At 42.8% G+C, this 24,463-nt stretch overlaps 1 protein-coding gene across 1 annotated transcript in view; it reads left to right on the forward strand.

The window, feature by feature from the left end:
• Positions 1-12,713: 12,713 nt before the first annotated feature.
• The window catches only part of LOC106571809 (putative methyltransferase-like protein 24), a 119,976-nt gene continuing 108,226 nt past the window's right edge, over positions 12,714-24,463 (forward strand). Inside the window, exon 1 of the mRNA XM_014145276.3 lies at positions 12,714-13,517. Coding sequence (XP_014000751.2) covers positions 13,161-13,517 — 357 coding nt within the window. The 5' untranslated portion in view covers positions 12,714-13,160. The remainder of the gene's footprint in view (positions 13,518-24,463) is intronic.

A 24,463-nucleotide genomic window follows, 5' to 3' on the forward strand; every position in this document is an offset into this window, starting at 1 on the left:
CACTAATGAAGATTAACATGGGCTCATCCGGTTTCTAAATGAACCCCCCATCGGTCGCAGCTGGTGCCTTATGAAGGACACTGAATTTACCACCCCAAATCATGTATTTCTGGGAAACATCAAACGATCTGGTACACGTCAGAGCCGATGGGCGTGAACTCTCTGGCAGCACTTCTACCCAAGATCTGCAGGGCAGTGGGAACAACTACATATACAAATTACAGCATCAGGACCACGACAGTCCAGAAACTGGCCAATGCTGGTTTAGAGGGAGATTATGTCAGTGAGTGGGCATCGGTGCGAAAGTTCGCTCCATAGCTACTGGTGTCCCTCACTGACAGACAGAAAATGCTGGAGCAACATCCAGGTGAAAACAAAAAGAACACTGCAGCACCATCAACACCCAAAAGGCTGAAGCAAGGCAGCAGAAGTAGAAGCACAGACTCCGACAGATATTTCAACCAATGCATTATCCAGGGGAATGTACAGATAAATGTGACAAACAATAAGTAGCCATAGCTATGTCATCTGTGGTAGATAACAAAGAGAATGTATGGTTTCATTTATTAAAATCAGCTCAAATTAATGTCATGGATTGTCTTTCTTTGGTCTGAACAGTGTCCTGACAAGAGAACACATTTTCTCTGCCAGGCAAAGTCGCGCATCATAAGCTTGTTGTTATGGATGTATCCAAATAAATCTAACTAGAAACAGCTTAAACAAATGCAAATGCAGCTACTTTGCTGTAATTGACGTGACTGAAAGTTAGCCGTAGTTGGCTAGCTATCAAGCAAGGAATAAGAACGCTGCCAGCCAGTATTACATTGACATTTTAGTCATTTAGCAGACGCTCTTATCCAGAGCGACTTACAGTAGTGAATACATACATTTCATACATTTTTTTTGTACTGGCCCCCCCGTGGGAATCAAACCCACAACACTGGCGTTGCACACGCCATTCTGGCGTTGCAAACACCATGCTCTACCAACTGAGCCACAGGGGGGCCTATGGCAATGGATCATTTAGAATGAATGATTGGGTTGCATCTATAGATACAGAACAAAAAGACTGAACGACTGGATCGCGTCCATAGATACAGAACAAAAAGACTGAACGACTGGGTAACGTCTCTAGCACCCCTAGATTTGTGTCAGGACTATATCTTGTGGAAGGATGATAAATTAATCAAAATCACGTTTTTAATGATAACATGTCAATCATTATTTGAAAATGTCGGTAACCCGTTGTATAAAAATGATAATTCCCTCAAAGCCGGTGTTCGGAGGATATATTGGCATGGTTTGCTGGTGCTCGACTTCGTCTCTGGCATAACAACACCCGTGTCAATATATCCTCCAAACACCGGCTTCTCGGGCATTATCACTTAAGTGGAAAGAACAATGGAGGGGGCTAGTCACCACCACAGACCCTAGAACAGGTGATAAAGAACGAGAGGTTATGCATTCTTTCACTGTGAGAAACCAACAATCCTGAGATCTCTCATACAGTCACTCACTCCCCGCTGGGCAAAAACTGGTTGAATCAACATTGTTTCCACGTCATTTCAACCAAAAAATCATTTGCGATGACATTTAATCATCATGGAGAACTGATTGGATTTGCAAAAAGGAATTTCATTTTTTTTCACCCAACTTTTAACCTAAATCCAATGTCATGTTGCAATTCTTTTCTGATTTCACATTGAATTCACTCTAGTTGACAACTTAACCAAATGTAAATAAGAATTGTTGTTGAACTGATTTCTGTGCCCGATGGGTTTTTACTTACCAAGAGCTTTCTTAACAACAATAAAAAGGATTAAGGCCTCTACCTGAGAGTGTCAAATGAATGTCTGTGACTAAATCATCATTGGGATTATTGTAGCGTAGTCGTTTGACACTGTCAATCTCTCTGCAGCACTCTGTGGCCTCTCGTTATTGGTTGGTGTTGACTTCTGCTTTGCATGGCCAACTGGAGTGGATTTCGCAGAACCCAGGGTCAATCGAAGGGTCAATGACCCCTACATCTGACTACATTTGATTCTTCCCTGTTACGCAATCTTAAGTCAAGTCGTGCCACAACTGTACTCCTGGGGAAAATGTGCTCTCTCTCACTCACTCACTCACACACACACACTCACACTCACACTCACACAGTTGCTCCAACCAAGTCGACTGCCAAGGTTGCTGGCTGTAAATCTAAATTGTTCAGTCCGACATGACTTGCTTCCCAGGGTCCCCCTCATGGGTACATTTCTTCACCCCTTTCTTGTTCTTGTCTCATCCCCTCTCCTCACCGTATTGGGCTGTATTCTGGGTGCGGTATCCCTGACTGACCACATGGTGGCACCAGAGAGTGTTACATCTGTTAGAGTTTAGCTGGTTTCTGTGAGTGTTAGTCCATCATGTCCCTTTATGGCTCTGTGCTGTCTTCTCCCATTACACACTTGCATAACTGGAGGGGGAACAAATGTTGTTCCTTCAATCTACATACAATACCTCATAATGACAAAGCAAAAACGAGCTCCGATTGGGAAAATACATGTTGAACAGTCATCCAGCCTCTTTCTAGAGCTCCGACCTGACGTCAGTTCCAAATCACCATAAATCAAGAGAATGCCAGACTTTGATGACAAAGTTTGATGACAAAATTTGCCCACGAAGGACCGCCGTGCTACCTTCCTGTTCAAGGGAGCACAGCACAACAAGGTGAGTCCAAAAATATATTGTATGCTGCTGCATAAATTATGCAATATGCCATGGAGAAACAGTGCCTTCGGAAAGAATTCACACCCCTTGACATTTTTTCACATTTTGTTACGTTACAGCCTTATTCTAAGATGTATTAAATAGTTTTTTTCCCTCATTAATCTACACACTACCCCATAATGACAAAGAAAAAAATATTATTTTTGAATCTTTTGCTAATTTTAAAAGAAACTAAAAACTGAAATATCACATTTACATAAGTGTTCAGACCCTTTACTCAGTACTTTGTTGAAGCACCTTTGGCAGCGACTACAGCATTGAGTCTTCTTGGGTATGATGCTACAAGCTTGGCACACCTGTATTTGGGGAGCTTCTCCCATTGTCTGCAGATGCTCTCAAGTTCTGTCAGGTTGGATAGGGAGCGTTGCTACACAGCTATGTTCAGGTCTCTCCAGAGATGTTCGATCGGGTTCAAGTCCAGGCTCTGGCTGGGCCACTCAAGGACATTCAAAGACTTGTCCCGAATCCACTCCTGCTTTGTGTTGGCTGTGTGGTTACGGTCGTTGTCCTGTTGGAAGGTGAAATTTCACCCCAGTCTGAGGTCCTGAGCACTCTGGAGCAGGTTTTCATCAAGGATCTTTCTGTACTTTGCTCCGTTTATGTTTCCCTCGATCCCTCGATCCTGACTAGTACCAGTCCCTTCCGCTGAAAAACATCCCCACAGCATGATGCTGCCACCACCATGCTTCACCATAGGGATGATGCCAGGTTTCCGCTAGACGTGATGCTTGGCATTCAGGCCAAAGAGTTCAATCTTGGTTTCATCACACCACAAAATCTTGTTTCTCATGATCTGAGAGCCCTTTAGGTGCCTTTTGTTAAACTCCATGTGCCTTTTACTGAGGGGTGGCTTCTGTCTGACCACTCTACCATAAAGACCTGATTGGCGGCTGCAGAGATGGTTGTCCTTCTGGAATGTTCTCCAAATTTCCACAGAGGAACTCTGGAGCTCTGTCAAAGTGACCATTGGGTTCTTGGTCACCTCCCTGACCAAAGCCCTTCTTCTCCGATTGCTCAGTTTGGCTGGGCAGCCAGCTCTAAGAAGAGTCTTGGTGGTTCCAAACTTCTTCCATTTAAGAATGATGGAGGCCACTGTGTTCTTGGGGACCTTCAATGCTGCATAAATGTTTTGGTACCCTTCCCCAGATCTGTGCCTCGACAGCAGCATACCACCCTGCATCCCACTGCTGGCTTGCTTCTGAAGTTAAGCAGGATTGGTCCTAGTTGGCCCCTAGATGGGAGACCAGATGCTGCTGGAAGTGGTGTTGGAGGACCAGTAGAAGACACTCTTTCTTCTGGTCTAAAAAAATATCCCAATACCTGACAGCAGTTATTAGGGATATTGCCCTATGTAGGGTGCTGTCTTTTGTATTGGATGTTAAACGGGTGTCCTGACTCTCTGTGGTCACTGAAGATCCCATGGTACTTATTGTAAGAGTAGGGGTGTTAACCCCAGTGTCCTGGCTAAATTCCGTATACCATCACAGTCACCTAATCATCCCCAGCGTACAATTGGCTCATTGATCCCCCTCCTATCCCCTGTAACTATTCCCCAGGTTGTTGCTGTAAATGAGAATGTGTTCTCAGTCAACTCACCGGGTTAAATAAATAATAAAACTATCTGTCTCTGAGCTCCACAATTTCTTTGACCTCATGGCTTGGTTTTTGCACTGTCAATTGTGGGACCTTATATAGACAGGTATGTGCCTTTCCAAATCATGTCCAACCAGTCTCATAGCTGAATACTTATGTAAATAAGGCATTTCACTTTTTTATTTTAATACATTTTTGCAAAAATGTCTAAAAACCTGTTTTTGCCTTGTCTCTATGGGATATTGTGTGTAGATTTGAGTAATTTTATTTAATCCATTTTAGAATAAGGCTGTAACGTAACAAAATGTGGAAAAAGTGAAGGGGTCTGAATACTTTCCAAATGCACTGTATCAGCCTTTCCCTGAAAACCACACTGAATTTAAGTGAAACAATCTAATAAAAACACGTCAGAAACAGACTGTCACGGTTGTCGTAAGAACGGGACCAAGGCACAGCGTGTGTAGAGTTCCACATCTTTATTCCAAAGTGAAACTTCAAGCAAAAACAAATAAATCAAATAAACTAACAACTAAACGTGACTACGAGGTGCACAGGCACAAAAAACAAAACAATAACCCTCAAACACAGGTGGGAAAAATAGCTACTTAAATATGATCCCCAGTTAGAGACAACGATTACCAGCTGCCTCTAATTGGGAATCATACAAAACACCAACATAAAAAATATAAACTAGAACACAACATTGAAATATTAAACTAGACTACCCCCTAGTCACGCCCTGACCTACTACACATAGAGAAACAAGGGCTCTCTATGGTCAGGGCGTGACACAGACCTAATCAAATATATGACTCATTGAAAGTAATTTTATATTTACTGTTTTCTTTCAATCGCTTTTGTGCAATTTTTACAAGTATATGGAACATTTTCACAATGCTTAGTACAAAACTCAAAACATATAATCAAAAAGGCAGTTGTTGCAAAACTCTAAGCACATTTTCAATTGACTAAGAACAACACAACACACAAAATCATACAGTGAATTTTTAACCATCTAGAAATACATGTTTCACATTGCAATACATGTTCATATAAATTAATTGCTTTTCACAATGCAATGCTCACATTACTTTTGATACGATTGTCTTCTCATTTGTATAAATACAATTTTCTATTACTTAAGCAAAGAACTGGGCCTCCCGAGTGGCGCAGTGGTCTAAGGCACTTCATCGCAGTGTTGCAGCGTCACTACAGCTGTGTCACAACCGGCCATGACCGAGAGTCCCATAGGGCAGCGAGCATTTGGCCCAGCATCGTCCGGATTAGGGGAGGGTATGGCCGGGGGGCCTTTACTTGGCTCATCGCGCTCTAGCGATTCCTTGTGGTGGGCCGGGCGCCTGCAGGTTGACTTCAGTCGTTAGTTGAATGGTGTTTCCTCCGATGCAAGCTTCCGGGTTAAGCGAGCGGGTGTCGAGAAGCGCAGTTTGGTGGGTCATGTTTCGAAGGACGCATGACTCGACCTTCGCCTCTCCCGAGCCCGTTGAGGAGTTGCAGCGTTGAGACAAGATCGTAATCACGAAAAAGGGGGGGGGGATTAAATAATAATAATTCACCAGAAACACGTGGGCGGATTAAGCCGAGCGAGGTGGCTGGAAAGGACGGGAGAGGCAGAGCAGTGACTGTATGCTAGCAGGATTTAATGATGATGAGAGACAAGAACTTCAATAAATAATGATTTAATAACTGTACAATAGGCCTAAATAGGCAAGAACTATTAGGCCTATGGTTGGCGAGTCCGAGATAACCAAGCTAGTTGGTGACGTTAATAGTGACGTGTGGAAGAATTGTCCATGGTTCTGGTGCTGGTTGGTGATAGCCAGTGCTTGCCTCTTCTTTGGCGGAGCATGGGACGTCCCACTCACATTGTTGCCAGCTGAATTGGCACTCCAGCGTTTTCTATTCTCTATGTTAGGCTGCCAATAACTCTTAAGTCAGCTCTCAGACCGATGGCCACTCACAGCCGTTATTTCCCTTGCATCCAGGCCCGTGTAGGCTCGGCCCTAAACAGTGTGCTCTCTGTCACCTGGGGCTACAATGTAAATGGCCCGGCAAAACACAAAGGACAATACTTCAAGGACCAGTATGCCATTTCCCCTCTGAGGGGCCAAAATGTATCTCTCTCTACAGTATCCAGACGACTGACTATTGAATGTGTGATAGATGCCAAACATGGATACTATGGTATTATTCTATCTGAAAATTGTCCTATGAGTAGAATTCTAATGCCATCTATATGGATGTATGATCTCAGTGGTAACTTGTATCTGTCCAGGGTGAACTTTAAATTACTCTTTGCAAATTGTCCTTTTAGGATTTCTGTCTTATTTACATTGGGCTCAGGTTCGTGTAAACTTGGTATTGTTTGATTGGTCAATGGTGGTTGGTTTTACACTTTCAGATGTTATAAATGAAATGAAGGTCTGTTGTTCTCTCCCTGATCCTGTATCCTGTCCATTAGAGGTTGTATGATCAATTATCATTTCCTAGGCTTCTAGGCCTAGTATGCATGGCTTTGTCCATGCTTTATCTTTTAAGTTTACCTAAGATCTGTGTCTAGAATTATGCTTTGCTAATGGCAGCATTGTCTTGTAACTTAAGCTTATTGCCTTGTATGTGAATCCATTCATTTTACAAAATATAAACGCAACGTGTAAAGTGTTCGTCCCATGTTTCATGAGCTGAAATAAAAGTTCCCAGAAATGTTCCATACTCACAAAAGCTTATTTTTCTCAATTTATGTGCACAAATCTGTTTACATCCCTCAGCATTTATTCTTTGTCAATATAATCCTTCCACCTGACAGGTTTGACATATCAAGAAGCTGATTAAACAGCAGGATCATTACACAGGTGCACCTTTTGCTGGGGACAACAAACGGCCACTCTAAAATGTGCAGTTTTGTCAAAAACACAATTCCACAGATGTCTCAAATTTTGAGCGAGTGTGCAATTGGCATGCTGACTGCAGGAATGTCCACTAGAGATGTTGCCAGAGAATTTAATGTACATTTATCTACCATAAGCCGCCTCCAATGTCGTTTTAGAGAATTTGGCAGTACGTACAACCGGCCTCACAACCGCAGACCACGTATAACTACGCCAGACCAGGACCTCGACATCCGGCTTCTTCGTCTGAGACCCACCACACGGAAAGCTGATGAAACTGTGGGTTTGCACAACTGCTCAAACTGTCAGGAATCGTCTCACGGAAGCTCATCTGCATGCTCATTGTCCTCACCAGGGTCTTGACCTGACTGCAGTTTGGTTTCGTAACCGACTTCAATGGGAAAATGGTTACCTTCGATGGCCACTGGCAAGTGGAGAAGTGTGCACTTCACGGACTAATCCCAGTTTCAGCTGTAAAGGGCAGATGGCAGACAGATGTTGTGTGGGTGAGCGGTTTGCTGATGTCAACATTGTGAACAGAGCGCCCAATGGTGGGGTTGAGGCTATGGTATGGGCAGGCATAAGCTATGGACAATGAATACAATTGCATTTTATCGATGGCAATTTGAATGCACAGAGATAACGAGATCCTGAGGCCCATTGTCGTGCCATTCATCCACAGCCATCACCTCATGTTTCAGCATGATAATGCACGGCCCCATGTCGCAAGGATCTGTACACAATTCCTGGAAGCTGAAAATGTCCCAGTTCCTCCATAGCCTGCATACTCACCAGACATGTCACCCACTGAGCATGTTTGGGATGTGCTGGATCGACGTGTACAACAGCGTTCCAGTTCCCGCCAATATCCAGGAACTTCGCACAGCCATTGAAGAGGAGTGGGACAACATTCCACATGTCACAATCAACAGCCTGATCAACTCTATGCAAAGGAGATGTGTCGCGCTGCATGAAGCAAATGGTGGTCAAGCTAGATACTGACTGGTTTTCTGGTCCATGCCCCTACTTTTTTTAAGGTATCTGTGACCACCAGATGCATATCTGTATTCCCAGTCATGTAAAATCCATAGATTAGGTCCTAATGAATTTCTTTTAATTTACTGATTTCCTTGTTTGAACTTGTTGCTTTTGTTCAGTGTACTATAGAATCCTACAGTGTACTACACAATTCTATACTAAGTACTAGACATGATTGAGGGATACTACAGTGTCTAGTATAGTATTTTATAGTGTACTACAGTTTACTACAGATATCTATAGTAAGTACTATAGTACTATAGTAAATTGTAGTATTTTTATGTGGGCATGCTCAAGACGGGCTTGATGCAAACTAGTGCCTGCTAAACGTTATGTTTCTTTCAATAATTGTATTTGTCTCATTTGATTACAGTACACCTATGTTTTATATCTGAACAATACATTTATTTTGATGCATCAATGATTATGAAAGATGTCTTCAAAGATCACACCTTTGATCACACATTGGATATAAATGATGGGGAGTGCAAGTGTATTGTCTATGTGAAAACAGTGTAATGTGCTGTAACTTACAGTACTGTAGCATATAACAATCAAAGGGCAATTTTGAAACATGTATTTAGCATTTTTTTTCTATTGGATTAACTGGTTGGTAAAACAACTAAATTGAGAAGATATCATTATCTTGTGTTCTGGTGATTTAATCAATGTTCTCATGATATTTCAGAGTAAACTTATATTTTGACTCAATGGTTGTGTGGTGAAAGACGTCTCCAAACAAAATCAATGCACAGTAAAAAGGTTTTGAAAATAAGGCTTGCTGCATTACAAGTATTACCAGTTTGTAGTTTCGTACTAAGATTTTTTCAAATTCACCACATACTTGTGAAAATACCATGTATTGATTGAAAACAAATTTAACTAACATCCTCCATATTGACTGGGGAATATAACCCAGTTTAATTCAAATCAAATCAAATAGTATTGGTGTCACGTCCTGACCAGTAAAGGGGTTATTTGTTATTGTAGTTTGGTCAGGACGTGGCAGGGGGTGTTCATTTTATGTGGTTCGGGGTTTGTTGGAATATGTTCTTATGTAAGAGGGGTGTTTGTTTTATGTGTTCTGGGGTTTTTGGGAATTGTTCTATGTTTTGTATTTCTATGGTTTTTCTATGTTTATTTCTTTGTTGGCCTGGTATGGCTCTCAATCAGGAACAGCTGTACATCGTTGTTGCTGATTGGGAGTCATACTTAGGTAGCCCTGTTTTCACCTGTCTTTTGGTGGGAAGTTGTTTTTGCATTGCTGTGTGTAGCATGCAAGACTGTTTGTCGTTCGTTTTCTTGTTTTGTTTTTGTACGTGTTCAATAAAAGTAAATATGAGCACTCAACCCGCTGCGCCTTGGTCTACTCCATACGACGACCGTTACAATTGGTCACATACACATGTATGATGTTAATGCAGTGTAGCGAAATGCTTGTGCTTCTAGTTCCGACAGTGCAGTAATATCTAACAAGTAATCTAACAATTCTCCAACAACTACCTAATACACACATCTAAAGGGGTGAATGAGAATATGTACATAAAAGTTTAATGATGAGCGATGGCCGAGCAGCATAGGCAAGGTGCAATAGGTGGTATAAAATACAGTATATACATATGATATGAGTAATGCAAGATATGTAAACATTGTTAAAGTGGCATTGTTTAAAGTGGCTAGTGATCCATTTATTAAAGTGGCCAGTGATTGGGTCTCAATGTAGGCAGAAGCCTCTGAGTTAGTGATTGCTGTTTAGTAGTCTGATGGCCTTGAGATAGAAGCTGTTTTTCAGTCTCGTACCCAGCTTGGATGCACCTGTACTGACCTCGCTTTCTGGATGGTAGCGGTGTGAACAGGCAGTGGCTCGGGTGGTTGTTGTCCTTGATGATCTTTTTGACCTTCCTGTAACATCGGGTGCTGTAGGTGTCATGGAGGGCAGGTAGTTTGCACCCGGTAATGTGTTGTGCAGACCGCACCACCCTCTGGAGATCCTTGCAGTTGAGGGCGGTGATACAGCCCGACAGGATGCTCTTGATTGTGCATCTGTAAAAGTTTGTCAGGGTTTTGGGTGACAAGCCAAATTTCTTCAGCCTCCTGAGGTTGAAGAGGCACTGTTGCACCTTCTTCACCACACTGTCTGTGTGGGAGGACCATTTCAGTTTGTCTGTGATGTGTACGCCGAGGAACATAAAGTTTTCCAGCTTTTCCACTGCTGTCCCTTCGATGTGGATAGGGGGGTGCTCCCTCTGCTGTTTCCTGAAGTCCACAATCATATCCTTTGTTTTGTTGACGTTGATTGAGAGGTTGCTTTCCTGACACCACACTCGAGTGCCCTCACCTCCTCCCTGTAGGCTGTCTCATCATTGTTGGTAATCAAGCCCACTACTGTTGTGTTGTCTGCAAACTTGATGATTGAGTTGGAGGTGTTCATGGCCACGCAGTCATGTGTGAACAGGGAGTACAGGAGGGGGCTGAGAACGCACCCTTATTTGGCCCCAGTGTTGAGGGTCAGCGAGGTGGAGATGTTGTTTCCTACCTTCACCACCTGGGGCGGCCCGTCAAAGTCCAGGACCCAATTGCACAGGGTGGGGTTGAGACCCAGGGCCTCCAGCTTGATGATGAGCTTGGAGGGTACTATGGTGTTGAATGCTGAGCTGTAGTCAATGAACAGCATTCTTACATAGGTATTCCTTTTGTCCAGATGGGATAGGGCAGTGTGCAGTGTGATTGCGATTGCGTCGTCTGTGGACCTGTTTGGGCGGTATACAAACTGAAGTGGGTCAAGAGTGGCCTGTAAGGTGGAAGTGATATGATCCTTGACTAGTCTATCAAAGCACTTCATGATGACAGAAGTGAGTGCTACGGGGTGGTAGTCATTTAGTTCAGTTCTTTTGTTCCTGTACCCAAGAAAGCAAAGTAGCCATCTTGAAGCATGTGGGGACAACAGACTGGAATAGGGAGCGATTGAATATGTCCGTAAACACACCAGCCAGCTGGTCTGCGCATGCTCTGAGGACGCGGCTATGGCTGCCGTCTGGGCCAGCAGCCTTGCGAGGGTTAACACATTTAAATGTTTTACTCACATCAGGCCACGGAAAAGGGGGGGGGTACATCCCTTGTTAGTGGGCCACTACAGTGGCACTGTACTATCCTCGAAGCGGGCAAATAAGGTGTTTAATTGTGTGTGTGTGTGTGTGTGTGTGTGTGTGTGTGTGTGTGTGTGTGTGTGTGTGTGTGTGTGTGTGTGTGTGTGTGTGTGTGTGTGTGTGTGTGTGTGCGTGTGTGTGCGTGGTACTTCTCACTACATACAGGTGGCAACAGAGCACTGTGTGTCTCTGGTCAATACCACAAGCCTGTTTTCATAAATAAAGGGTACACTGTCTGGGAGCCTCCCATTCCCCTCCTTTCATAAAGCCTGTGTGGATCCTTAATCATTACCTCCACAACTTCACTGACATCAACTAATAAAGTCCCCCAAACTTTTCCCAGATGTGCTAAAAATCCACTTATTTCCATCAGCCAGCCATACTGTAAACTCTTTTTACCCTTTGCAATCGAGACTTAATAGATGGGAGCTGCAGTAGGGGGATTGGAATATTTTTTTTTATGAAAGAAAGGAGCAATTGGGCTGCTTCTGGGGAGTGGGAGTAAGTGTACATTTTGGCTGTCCCCATAGGAGAACCCTTTGAAGAACCATTTTTAGTTCCATGTAGAACCCTTTTGGGTTCCATCTAGGACCCTTTCCACAGAGAGTTCTGCATGGAACCCAAAATGGTTTAAATCTGGAACTAAAAAGGGTTATTCTATGGGGATAGCCAAAGAACCCTTTTGAAACATTTTTTTTCTAAGAGTGTAGAGTGTTTCAAAGTGATTTCATAGGACCCAACAGTTTAGAATAATCATGTTTATACCCACAGTGTGAGAGAGAAAATGAAAGCGAAAACGAGAGCTCTAACGTAGATGAAGCTCCCTCATTCTTTCATTTACAACAACCCAAAACCTTTTCTAATCAACCTCTGTATCCATTTCCTCTCCATTCTTCCCATTTGTTTTCTTTTCCCTAGTTCCTCTCTTTCTGTGACAGACTGCAAAACACGCCTTTGATTTAAAAGAACACACACACGCCGTTAATACAATGCTCCACCCTCCAAGACTGCACTTCATTGTCTCCCTGTCCTTCTCTTTCTCTAAATCCCACTCCTCTTCACTCCTCTTCTCTCCTCTCTCTCCCTGTCTCCCTCTCACTCTCTATATGACCTCCTCTGTGTATGAAACAGAGTTTAAGTAGAGAGAGAATGTGAGGCCTTGGTAACAGATAGCTGTGGATGTGTTGGCCCTGCCCAGTGTGGAGTTACACAGTAACCCTAGACACAGGGGAACATAGAGAGGGAGGGAACAGATGAAGTGAGAGGGGTGTGTGCGAGAAAGAGGTGTGAGGGCTAGGAGAGGGAAGGGGAAGTTCCAAACTTTTCAATGAAAGCTACATGCTCTTTTCCACGAGTTGTGTACAGAGGCTCACATACACTGACACACATATACACAGAGAGCGAGGGGGCGAGAGAGACATACACACACACACACACACAGTATCTGAGGTAGTTGTTTTGCGAAGAGCAGGTGTCCTCCTGTCTCACAAACCTTCAGCACTGCTCCTGCCTATCTTGATCAAACTGTGGACTTCCAAGTGGAGGGAAGGAGGGAAAGAATGAGGACAGGAGAAAGACTAACCACTCCAAGGAGGAGGAGAGGAAGAATGGGATAGAGACAGAGACAGAGATCAACAATCTCACTGTTCAGAACATGGACTGAGGCTAGAAAGAGAGGAACAGGAAAAAGGGAGAGATACAGAGAGAGATGTGGCCAGGCATGGGGAGAGACAGACTGACTAGAGGACTGGTTCTGCGCCTGTGTCTTCTCCTCACCTCTCTCTGTGTCTGTGTTCACATTTACCTGGAGCTGGGGAGCAGGAGGGGGGCACCTTCGCACCTCATTTTAGGATGTCCCACACAGACCAGCCAGGTGCTACCAGACAAGGGTGCGAGGACACGGGGGACAAAGGACCCCTTGGAGCCCAACTTCGGGACTGAGGACAGAGCCATAAAGAGAATGGTGTCCTACATACGCACGCTGAAGAATGACTCTGTAGCAGGGAAGACAGGGGGAGGGGACAACCCCTCCACGTGCTGCCCACCTTTGCGACCAAAGAGAAAGGTGAGTGAGAGTGATTATACCTGCAGTAGGGTGATGTGACCACTAAACTCTTATCTGATCTGAAGTCAGTTCTGCTGTTTAATTGTTCAATATTGAGGATTAGAATTGTGGAACTATAGAAGTGTTATCTGATCATAGATCAGAGCTTAGTGGACAATGCCCACCTGGAGAGTGTGACTCAATAAGGGGACATTCGGGAGCACTTGTTCAGTCACTGTGTTGTTGGCACAAAGCTGCTTAATCCTTAGAGGCTGACAGATAGAGTTTAAACTAAAAGGAGGAGAGGAGAAGGGCAGTGGAATCAATGAGGGATCAATGGGTTGGCTGTAGGCTGAAGAGGAGAGAGAGGCTGACTGTTGTTAGATTACAGAGAAGAAAGGACTCTTAAGTGGTTGATGATAAGCTGAGCTGTTGTACTGAACTACAGACAATGGACACAGTTGAGGAGAATTACTCTATCTGATAGACACTAAGAATATGATAGACACTCTCAAACTGAAAGAACCGTAGACTCAAATGTTCTACTTCTAATTTAGCAGAAAAATGTTCAACTTTAGAATCCTGAAATGTGCTTGGAGTGAGAGTGCTAGCACTGGTGAAACATGCTAAATGCTAAATATATGCTGTGAGAGATGTTTACATATGAAAGTGGGTGAGCGAAAGAGTTTTAACTAGGGGTTTAGAGATTTGCTACTAAGTTACTTGGGGTGGGAGTCCCACACAGAGACAAAGACACTCCTTGCTGCCACACCTAGAAACACACACACACACACACACACACACACACAAACACACACACACCTGACCTCTGACCATGCACCACACCCACCACACTACCTGTTGACTCCAAATTCTTTCTCTTTCTTTGTTTATCTGTCTACCATTTTTTATCGCTTTGGCTCTCTTCTTCCCCCAACGTTCTATCCCTCTCTTTTCCCTGCTGTCTTCATCTCACTCCTTTCTCCCTCCTTCCCTCTCTTCACCCCTCAATCTCATTCCCAGTCTTCCCTCTCCTTTCTGTCTTTCTCCTCAGCGAGCCATGCTGCTCTTTAGCTACCCACTCTTTCATCTCTGAATCTTTAAAGAGACACAAAACTCCAATCTCCTCAGCCATGTCTCAAAGGAGGCTGCTTGAAGATCACTGCAGGCAAAGAAATCACACATTATGCCACATCACCCTGAGCACTGAGAGTTAGCTGGCCACTGCTGTGATATCAATAATACATAGCACCATATGCCATATGCTGCCTGGTGCTCTCTGCTTTTAACACACAATTGTCACAAACTGCACTACGGGAGCAGAACCAGTGCTTAATTTGGACTGTTCAGTTCCGGGACCTATTTGGCCGGATCCCGGTACCTCTCATGGCATGAAAAATAATTGTCACTTTTTGCAATTGAAAAAGTTATCAAAGTTGATTCGTGTTGGGCCGGCCTGAGCTTAACATGCTGACCACACCGCTTGCGTCACGTGCGTTGCAAAATACATTTAAACATACATGTTATTCAATTATTGCACCCACACTACTTGCGCGTGCCAACGAGCGTCTGCGTTGCCAAGCGCTAAAATAGAAGTCAGTTCTATTTGTGACGCTGAATGCGGTGCAAGTCTTGCCTCTCCCATCTCCTCATTGGTTTATAGAAGCAGATACCCACGTGCCATCTCCTCATTGGTTATACCGACGTGGGTGATTGAAAGATGAACTGAGTTCGGTCGGTCGTAGTGGTAACTATGAAAGTTAGATGCCAATCGCCATTAAAAGTCCAAAGAAGAAAACGCCTGGAAGGAGGAGAGATGACTAGAAACGATTCAGTTGACCGTTTTATGTGTGGACTAATTGTCAGAGTAGAGGACCCTGTGCATTTCAGGTAACATAACAACTCAACATTTATATCCCAGGACAAATTAGCTAGCAACAGCAAGCTAGCTAAATAGGACAAATTATCTAGCAACTACAAGCTAGCTAGCGAAATTGCCATGAATGTTTAATGCTTTTTGACCTGTCCCCAAAATAATATAATTGGTTCAGAGTTTGTTTTGATGATTCAACCAGTGTATCAAAATTAGCGCACGATGGTGCACTCGTGCGGCCGGTTAGGGTACGGTATCAGGTTTGCACAACATTGTAACCTATGTTTGAGACCAATGCATGGCCTTGTGAGAAGCGGGCCTGTGTCTCTCACAGAACTGGAACGAGATTCCCTTTCTCCCTCTCTCTGCTCTGATAGACACGAATGAGCCTGCAACTCTCATCTCACCAGCCTTGCATTTCATCATTTATATCCTTATAGAATTATAGCCTGCGAAGGGTTCTAGAGGAGCTGCAGCACCCCTGATAAATTGAAATACATTTGCCAAAGTTATAGAATTACTGCGGTCTGTTCAGAAATAAATTAAATAATTTAGAATAGCCTACTACACCATGAGCAAGCATATCATTTAGACACACACGATGAACAGCTTCTTTAAAAATTGCCTAGCTGTGGGGTGTAGCCCAATAACAAGGTTTTGCGTACATTCGGGAACGTGCGGCAAATCTGTCAGTGAACAAACAGCATGCAGACAAAACAGGCCTTTCGCAATATTTCAAATACTGTCACGCCCTGACCGTACAGATCCTTATTATTCTCTATGTTTGGTTAGGTCAGGGTGTGACTCGGGTGGGAAAGTCTATGTTTTCTGTTTCTTTGTTTTTGGGCCGAGTGTGGTTGTCTATCGTTGTCTCTGATTGGGAATCATACTTAGGCAGCCTGTTTTCCACCCGTGTTTGTGGGAGGTTGTTTTCTGTTTAGCATCTGAGCCTGACAGAACTGTGCGCTTTCATTTTTTCACCGTTTGTTATTTTGTTTGAGTGTGTTGTGAAATAAAGTATCATGAACACTTACCACGCTGCGCCTTGGTCCACTTCTCCTTCTAACGACGAGTGTTACAAATACAATCGCTGGAAAACACAGATTGGAAAGCAAATGGCTCCTGCTGAAAAGAGAAGACTCTAATCTGTCTGCTGTAGGCTATCAAAATATTTGATCAACTTCCAAATAGGCTTATTGTTTTACAAAGTAAAACGATAGAGAGAGGCTTTTGGCACGGGCGAATCGGCCATCACCAGCAAGTAAGCTGCGCGTCATTGGTTGAGTCAATGTAACTGGAAAGCATTTTTAGGACTATAATTTCCTCCTCATATTGTAGCCTACAATATGTGTCTCCACACACCAAGGTTGATCTCAGAATCTCAGTTTGTCAGTGTCAAAGTAGCCAGTCATTTCGATCATTTGTGCAGTATTATGGTGCTTTCATGACAACTGGGAACTCAAACAAAAAAGGAGGTGGAATCATGACCTCAGTGAGCTTCAGGTTGGAAAGTTGGAGCTCTGAAAGATGCCTGAGTTTCCGACTTGGAATTCCAAGTTGGATGAATGTTGAAAATTAATTTTCCCAGTTGGAGCTCGTTTTTACCGAGTTCCCAGTTGTCTTTAACACACTGAATTTGGAAGTCTGAGATTTCACAGTTCCGAGTTCCCATGTCTTGAGATTATGCCAAAATCTCCAGTCATGTGAAGTAATGTAGAATTACCTGAAATGCGTTTATAAAAAGGCAAACATTTTCCCAGACCATAGGCCACTAAAAATGTTCTCCATGTGTTCAACTTCTGTAAGTGTCTCTACTTCACTGCTATATGCCACTACGCAAATGTGATGATATGCATGCAATGCTTTACTATGAAGGGGATTTTTTTTCTTATGCGTTCCGGTACCTTAGAGCTCCCTAGGTCACTACCCTCTTGCACTCAAATTTTGCTCCGGCACCTCCCGATTTACAAATGAAGCACTGAGCAGAAGACATTTCATAACATACCATGTGTTCTCTATCTACCTCCCATACTGCCTCTCACATGTTGGCATGTGTTAATCTTTCTCTCAATGTCTTTGATTTTGTAGAATGGTATGAATCCATTCCAACTACTGGGAATGACAGAATTAGTGTAGGAGGATTACAATTGTAATATTATAATTCAATCTGACTCCATAACCATGTGAATAAATGCTATTGGTCTTAAGCATATCCGAGCGTATCAAGATAGCGAGTCTTTGTGTGACCAGTCTCGGGAATACTATAATTGACAGGTGTCTAAGATAACCGTTATGCAAGTAAAACTGTCCAGATTCTGTGCGTTAATCCTTGCAATCAGAGTTCCAGCATTAATTCATTGAGTTAGCCTTGGCGAATATATGCAAAGTTAGGACCCAAACATATGTTATGTGTAGTGTAATAACATTTACCATTAGACCATTACATCAAAGAATAATTCAAGGAATATTACTCGGAAATATGAGGACTACAATACATATCCATTTAAAAGTAATCAGGCTTATTACAGTTATAAAAACAATACCATTATCAAAGAGTACATAACAGAAGTCTTCAATGTAAAAAGTTACAAAATGATCTGTCTATATTCTTAAAATAAACTCCACTATAACATATGTCAGGAGATTGGTTAACAATGACTACCTGAACTAAAAATCCCTCCAACTTTTATCCTTCCCAGGGTGGATCCAAATGTCAACAACCCCCATCGTTTAGCAGCATCACCCTGCTTGGCCCAAACAACAAAACAAAATAATAACACTTCCACACACATTCTCTAATCCAATCAACACAATGATAGGAGCGCATCTGAGCTACTCCTCACTTAGAAATGACCTCCATCTGACGAACAGTTTTAGCTCCCTGTAAAATGATATCCATAACACGTACAGTACAATAAGACATACAAATGTTCAGCTCTTGAAACAATCTAAACATGACACTGTAATTCACACGGTAACATTCATTTAGTAACTTTCAATTTCAACAGTCTTCACACCTCCGACAAAGTCAGTAATCCCCAGGGCTCCATGGGAATGCCCAGCCACGGAGAATGCCATAGCGTAGGTGGGTTTCACTCCTGTGATATGCAAACATATCACCATCTATCCAGACAATGCCACAAACAGTGATCGAAACATCACACTGGGCCTTGGCGCCGACAAGCCGCAGACGCATCTTCATCACTAGCCTTCATTATAGTTCACATTCGTTCACTCTCTCTTATTTTCCCACTACACTCTCTCTCTCTCTCTCTCTCTCTCTCTCTCTCTCTCTCTCTCTCTCTCATGGAGACGTGTTTATGCATAACAGATGAATGACATGGGTATGGAAGGCATGGGAAGGTTCAGTGTTTCTGACTGAGATGATGAAGATGAGCCAAATGGGAAACACATGACCTTCATGAACAGTTAGTAGTACACAGGAACACACTGTGCTGTCGTGGCACACTTCAGCATATGCTGCTAAAAGGGGCAGGGAATGTGATGTAGAAAACCCAAAGCTGTGTAGAAAAACACATAGCAGACCATAGCATGTGTGTCCAATGTAATGACAATCCATGAACCATGTTTATTCTGTCTGTTCTATGTCGTACTTCTGTGGATTGGAACATTGGGGCCTCCGATTTGCTCAAACAGTAGTGAGGAGTTCTGGTAGTTGCCTGTTAGTTCATTGTTATAATTGTTACTCCTCATCCCCTATGGAAGAAGTTAACACCGTTCTCTAAAAATCAGGTTCCTCTCTGTAACTCACTTATGTTATTAAGCTTCAGAATGAGTTCAATGAGAGCCTTTGATTGGGAAAAACAGCTGTATAAAACTCAACTCTAAAGAGAAAATATTTTCCATAGCTCTGCAATAAAGGTTAAAGGCCGTTAGCACAATTGTTGCTCGACAAATCATCCTCCTCTCAAGTTGCTAAACAAAATCCTGTGTGTGTGTGTGTGTGTGTGTGTGTGTGTGTGTGTGTGTGTGTGCGTGTGCGTGTGCGTGTAGGTGCGTGTGTGATAGAACATCCTGATGGTTTGTTTGGATAATTAATAAACCAAACGAGATCCATCTCTCAGCTGTCAAATCCCCTGCTAGCGCAAACACCCTATATTTTATTTAATCATTTACTTGTTCAAGGCTTAATTTCTTTCTTCTGCTTGCCTTTTTGAGCTCTAAGTAAAGGGATGGAAGGATGGAGGGAAGTGGTAGGTGGTAGAGGGGATGAGGCATTATTGCAAATTATAGAGGAGCAGAATGCATTAAACCACTTACAAACATGGATAAGATAAACAACAACTAACAGAGAGAGAGAGACAGAGAGAGAGAGACAGACAGACAGACAGACAGAATGAGAGCCTGTGATCTCTTCGGCATGGCCCCTAAGACCCTCACAAACTTCGACAGGTGCACCATCCAGAGCATTATATCGGGCTGCATCACCGCCTGGTAAAGCCCAACGCATCACTGTGGGCACACTGCCTGTCCTCCAGGACATCTACAGCACCCAGAGAAGCAAGGACCTCAGCCCCCGGAGCCACAACCTGTTCACCCTGCTACCATCTAGCAGATGGAGACAGTACAGGTGTATTAAAGCCAGGACCGAGAGACTGAAAAACAGCTTCTATCTCCAGACTATCAGACCGTTGAACAGACTTGCCGGCCACCGCCTTGTACTCTGTCCGGCACCTTAGACACTGGCCGTGTCCAAAAACCCATACTGGTCACTTTAACAATGTTTACATACTGTTTAACCCACTTTATGCACTGTGCCTATTGAAAGCCTACACTCCCTGGAACGTTTTTCACATTTTGTTGTGTCAGTGCCTCAGCGTTAAGTAAGGATTTTTTCCCCACTTATCTCACACCATACTCTACACTTTTAAGAGAAAAAGTCTCCACCCCCTGAGTTAATACTTGGTGGAAGTACCTTTGTCAGCAATTACAGCTGTGAGTCTGTTGGGATAGGTCTCTACCAACTTTGCACACCTAGATTTGGCAATATTTGACCTTCTTTACAAAACTGTTCAAGCTCTGTCAAGTTCCTTGGGGAGAGTTAATGGACAGCAATATTCAAGTCAACCCCCACCCACAAATCTTCCATTGGATTTAGGTCTGAGCTCTGACTGGGCCACTCAATGACATTTAACTTTTTATTCCTTAGGCAGTCCATTGTAGCTTTAGCTGTGTGCTTTGGGTCATTGTCATGCAGAAAGGAGAATTTCTGTCCCAGTTTCGTCTTTCTTGCAGTTGGGGCAGCAGGTTTTCTTCAAGGACTTGTCTGTACATCATGCCATTCATTTTCCCTTCTAGCCTAACACAGTATATATTGTATTCTAGTCATGGCTCATCCTATATAACTACTGCAGTACACACCTTTTCTACCCATACACTGTCTATACTGTCTCCTGTGTATACAGTTGAAGTCGGAAGTTCACATACACTTCGGTTGGAGTCATTAAAACTCGTTTTTCAACCACTCCACAAATTTCTTGTTAACAAACTATAGTTTTGGCAAGTCGGTTAGGACATCTACTTTGTGCATGACACAAGTAATTTTTCCAACTATTGTTTACAGGCAGATTATTTCACTTATAATTCACTGTATCACAATTCCAGTGGGTCAGAAGTTTACATACACTAAGTTGACTGTGCCTTTAAACAGCTTGGGAAATTCCAGAAAATGATGTCATGGCTTTAAAAGCTTCTGATAGGCTAATTGACATCATCGTCAATTGGAGGTGTACCTGTGGATGTATTTCAAGGCCTACCTTCAAACTCAGTGCCTCTTTGCTTGACATCATTGGAAAATCAAAAGAAATCAGCCAAGACCTCACAAAAAAATTGTAGACCTCCACAAGGCTGGTTCATCCTTGGGAGCAATTTCCAAATGCCTGAAGGTACCACGTTCATCTGTACAAACTATAATACGCAAGTATAAACACCATGGGACCACGCAGCTGTCATGCCGCTCAGGAAGGAGACGCGTTCTGTCTCCTAGAGATGAACGTACTTTGGTGCAAAAAATGAAACTCAATCCCAGAACAACAGCAAAGTACCTTGTGAAGATGCTGGAGGAAGCAGGTACAAAAGTATCTATATCCACAGTAAAACGAGTCCTATATCGACATAACCTGAAAGGCCGCTCAGCAAGGAAGAAGCCACTGCTCCAAAACCACCATAAAAAAGCCAGACTACGGTTTGCAACTGCACATGGGGACAAAGATTGTACTCTCTGGAGAAGTGTCATCTGGTCTTATTAAACAAAAATAGAACTGTTTGGCCATAATGAACATCGCTATGTTTGGAGGAAAAAGGGGGAGGCTTGCAAACCGAAGAACACTATCTCAACCGTGAAGCACGGGGGTGGCAGCATCATGTTGTGGGGGTGCTTTGCTGCAGGAGGGGCTTGTGCACTTCACAAAATAGATGGCATCATGAGGGAGGAAAATGATGTGGATATATTGAAGCAACATCTCAAGACATCAGTCAGGAAGTTCAAGCTTGGTCGCAAATTGGTCTTCCAAATGGACAATGACCCCAAGCATACTTTCAAAGTTGTGGCAAAATGGCTTAAGGACAACAAAGTCAAGGTATTGGAGTGGCCATCACAAAGCCCTGACCTCAATCCCATAGAAAATTTGTGGGCTGAACTGAAAAGCATGTGTGAGCAAGGAGGCCTACAAACCTGACTCAGTTACACCAGCTCTGTCAGGAGGAATGGCCCAAATTTCACTCGGCTTATTGTGGGAAGCTTGTGGAAGGCTAACAGAAACATTTGACCCAAGTTAAACAATTTAAAGGCAACGCTACCAAATACTAATTGAGTGTATGTAAACTTCTGACCCACTGGGAATGTGATGAAAGAAATAAAAGCTGAAATAAATCATTCTCTCTACTATTATTCTGACATTTCACATTCTAACAAATAAAGTGGTGATCCTAACTGACCTAAAACAGGGAATATTTTCTAGGATTAAATGTAAGGAATTGTGAAAAACTGAGTTTAAATGTATTTGGCTAAGGTGTATGTAAACTTCCAACTTCAACTGTATATTTATATTCCAGACTGACATTGCTCATTCTGATATTACTCATTCTGTTATTTGTGTATTATATTGACATTGTATTGCTAGATATTACTGCACTGTTGAGCTCGAAACATAAGCATTTCGCTGTACCTGCGATAACATCTGCAAATCTGTGTACGCAACCAATAAACTTGATTTGATTTGGAGATAAACAGGCCATAGGCCCAGAGGTGTATTAGAATAGGGCTAGGCACACTCCATATCTCTCTCTATTTCCCCTCTCAGTTTCAATGTCAATCGCTTTATTGTCAATTCTCAGAAAGATTTTCACAAACAAGTCTAAACAGTCTAAAAATGGAGGGAGAGAGAACTAGAGTGAGAAAGAGAGAAAGACTGAAAGAGAGAAAGAGAGTAGTAGAAGTAGACGTTTTAATCCCATAGGTGTGACTCAGTTTCTCAGGCAGCTTTAAAACCAGAGTTGGGGGAACAAGGGACAAGGTAGTCACAGTAGATCAATGGCTGAAAAAGTGACATTTCACCTTGGGTCACACTATGTATGTTCTCCCCTTTCTGGAGCTGAGGCTGAGGCTGGAGCTGAAGCTGAGGCTGGAGCTGATGCCGGACCTACCCATAGAATCACAAACACACTGCATCTACCTTTATCCAGTTGTTTCTAGGTTCTTTTGAACTCTATGAAGTTAACCTATTAGATACTGTATAGTAAATCGTTTTTTTTTGCAAAAGCTAGTTCAGAATTAACATATTCTAAAAGAATTAGAGCACATGGATTTGAGATTGACTTTTGCATAGAGGGCTATTGTATTGCCACTGTCATCTCGGTCCAACCAATCAATAAATCAATTAAATGTATTTATATAATCAGCAGCACTTTTCCCACAAAATGTGGGAAAAGTAAAGGGATCTGAATATTTTCCAAATCCACTGTAGCTTACTTACCTTCTTGTGTTCTTCATAGTTCTATTTCTTGTGTGTTTTTGTTTTACTTTACTTTATTTTATTGTACTACTGATTACTGTATTGTTGGCAAAGAGCTTGCAAGAGAGGCATTTCACTGTACTTGTGCACGTAACAATAAAACTTCAACCTTGAAATTTGTACGGCTGTGGTTAGGTAGACACTGTTAGAGACCTGAGTAGCACAGCAGACAATGAGAGAGCTTTGTGTTGGTATAAGCTCACTGTGTTGAAATATTCAGTTTCTTTTTTTATTTTGTTAGGAAGGCTTTCTCGCTGTGAAGAAACCAGCGTTTGGCTTGTAGAGAAAAGAAAGGGACAGAGGGAAGATGCGAGGTAGAGAGAGCAGAGGCGTCATGCCCAGTGAAACTGACAGGGCACATGTCTTGTTCTGTTCTTGTAGTTTGGAGTAGAGGTCAAAGGAGGCTGCTGAGGGGAAAACGGCTCGTGATAATGTCTGGAATGTAGTGAATGGAAGGGTATCAAACACATGGAAACCATGTGTTTTACGTGTTCGATACTATTCCATTTATTCCGTCCCAGCCATTACAATGAGCCCATCCTCCTCAATTAAGGTGCCACCGGCCGCCTGTGATAGATATGCAATGAAGACAATTTCAAATGTCAAAGTGCATAGCAGAGCGGTAGTGAAGAAATTTGAAGAAATTGAACAAGATGTCCAATATATCTCACATCTAGGATTAATTAGTCTCTCTCTCTCTCTCTCTCTCTCTCTCTCTCTTATTCCTCTCTATTTTCTGCCTCTCTCTCCCTTACCTCCCCTCTGTCTTCCTCCCACCCACCCTCTCTCTCCCATCTCCAAACCCATTTACCTCTCTCTCTCTCTCTCTCTCTCCATCTCTGTCTGTGTCATATGGCTCTCAGCAAATCAAATCAAATTGTATTTGTCACATGCAAATGTATACCTTACCGTGAAATGTTTACTTACCAGTCCTTAACCAACAACACAGTTCAAGAAGTAGAGTTAAGAAAATATTGATTAACTTAAAAAAAATAATTGAATCGATCAAACAGTAACACAATAAATGTACATAGCAATAAAGTGACAATATACAGGGGGTA

The sequence above is a fragment of the Salmo salar genome, chromosome 15, assembly GCF_965601325.2.
Source record: "Salmo salar chromosome 15, fSalSal1, whole genome shotgun sequence".
NCBI lineage: Eukaryota > Metazoa > Chordata > Actinopteri > Salmoniformes > Salmonidae > Salmo > Salmo salar.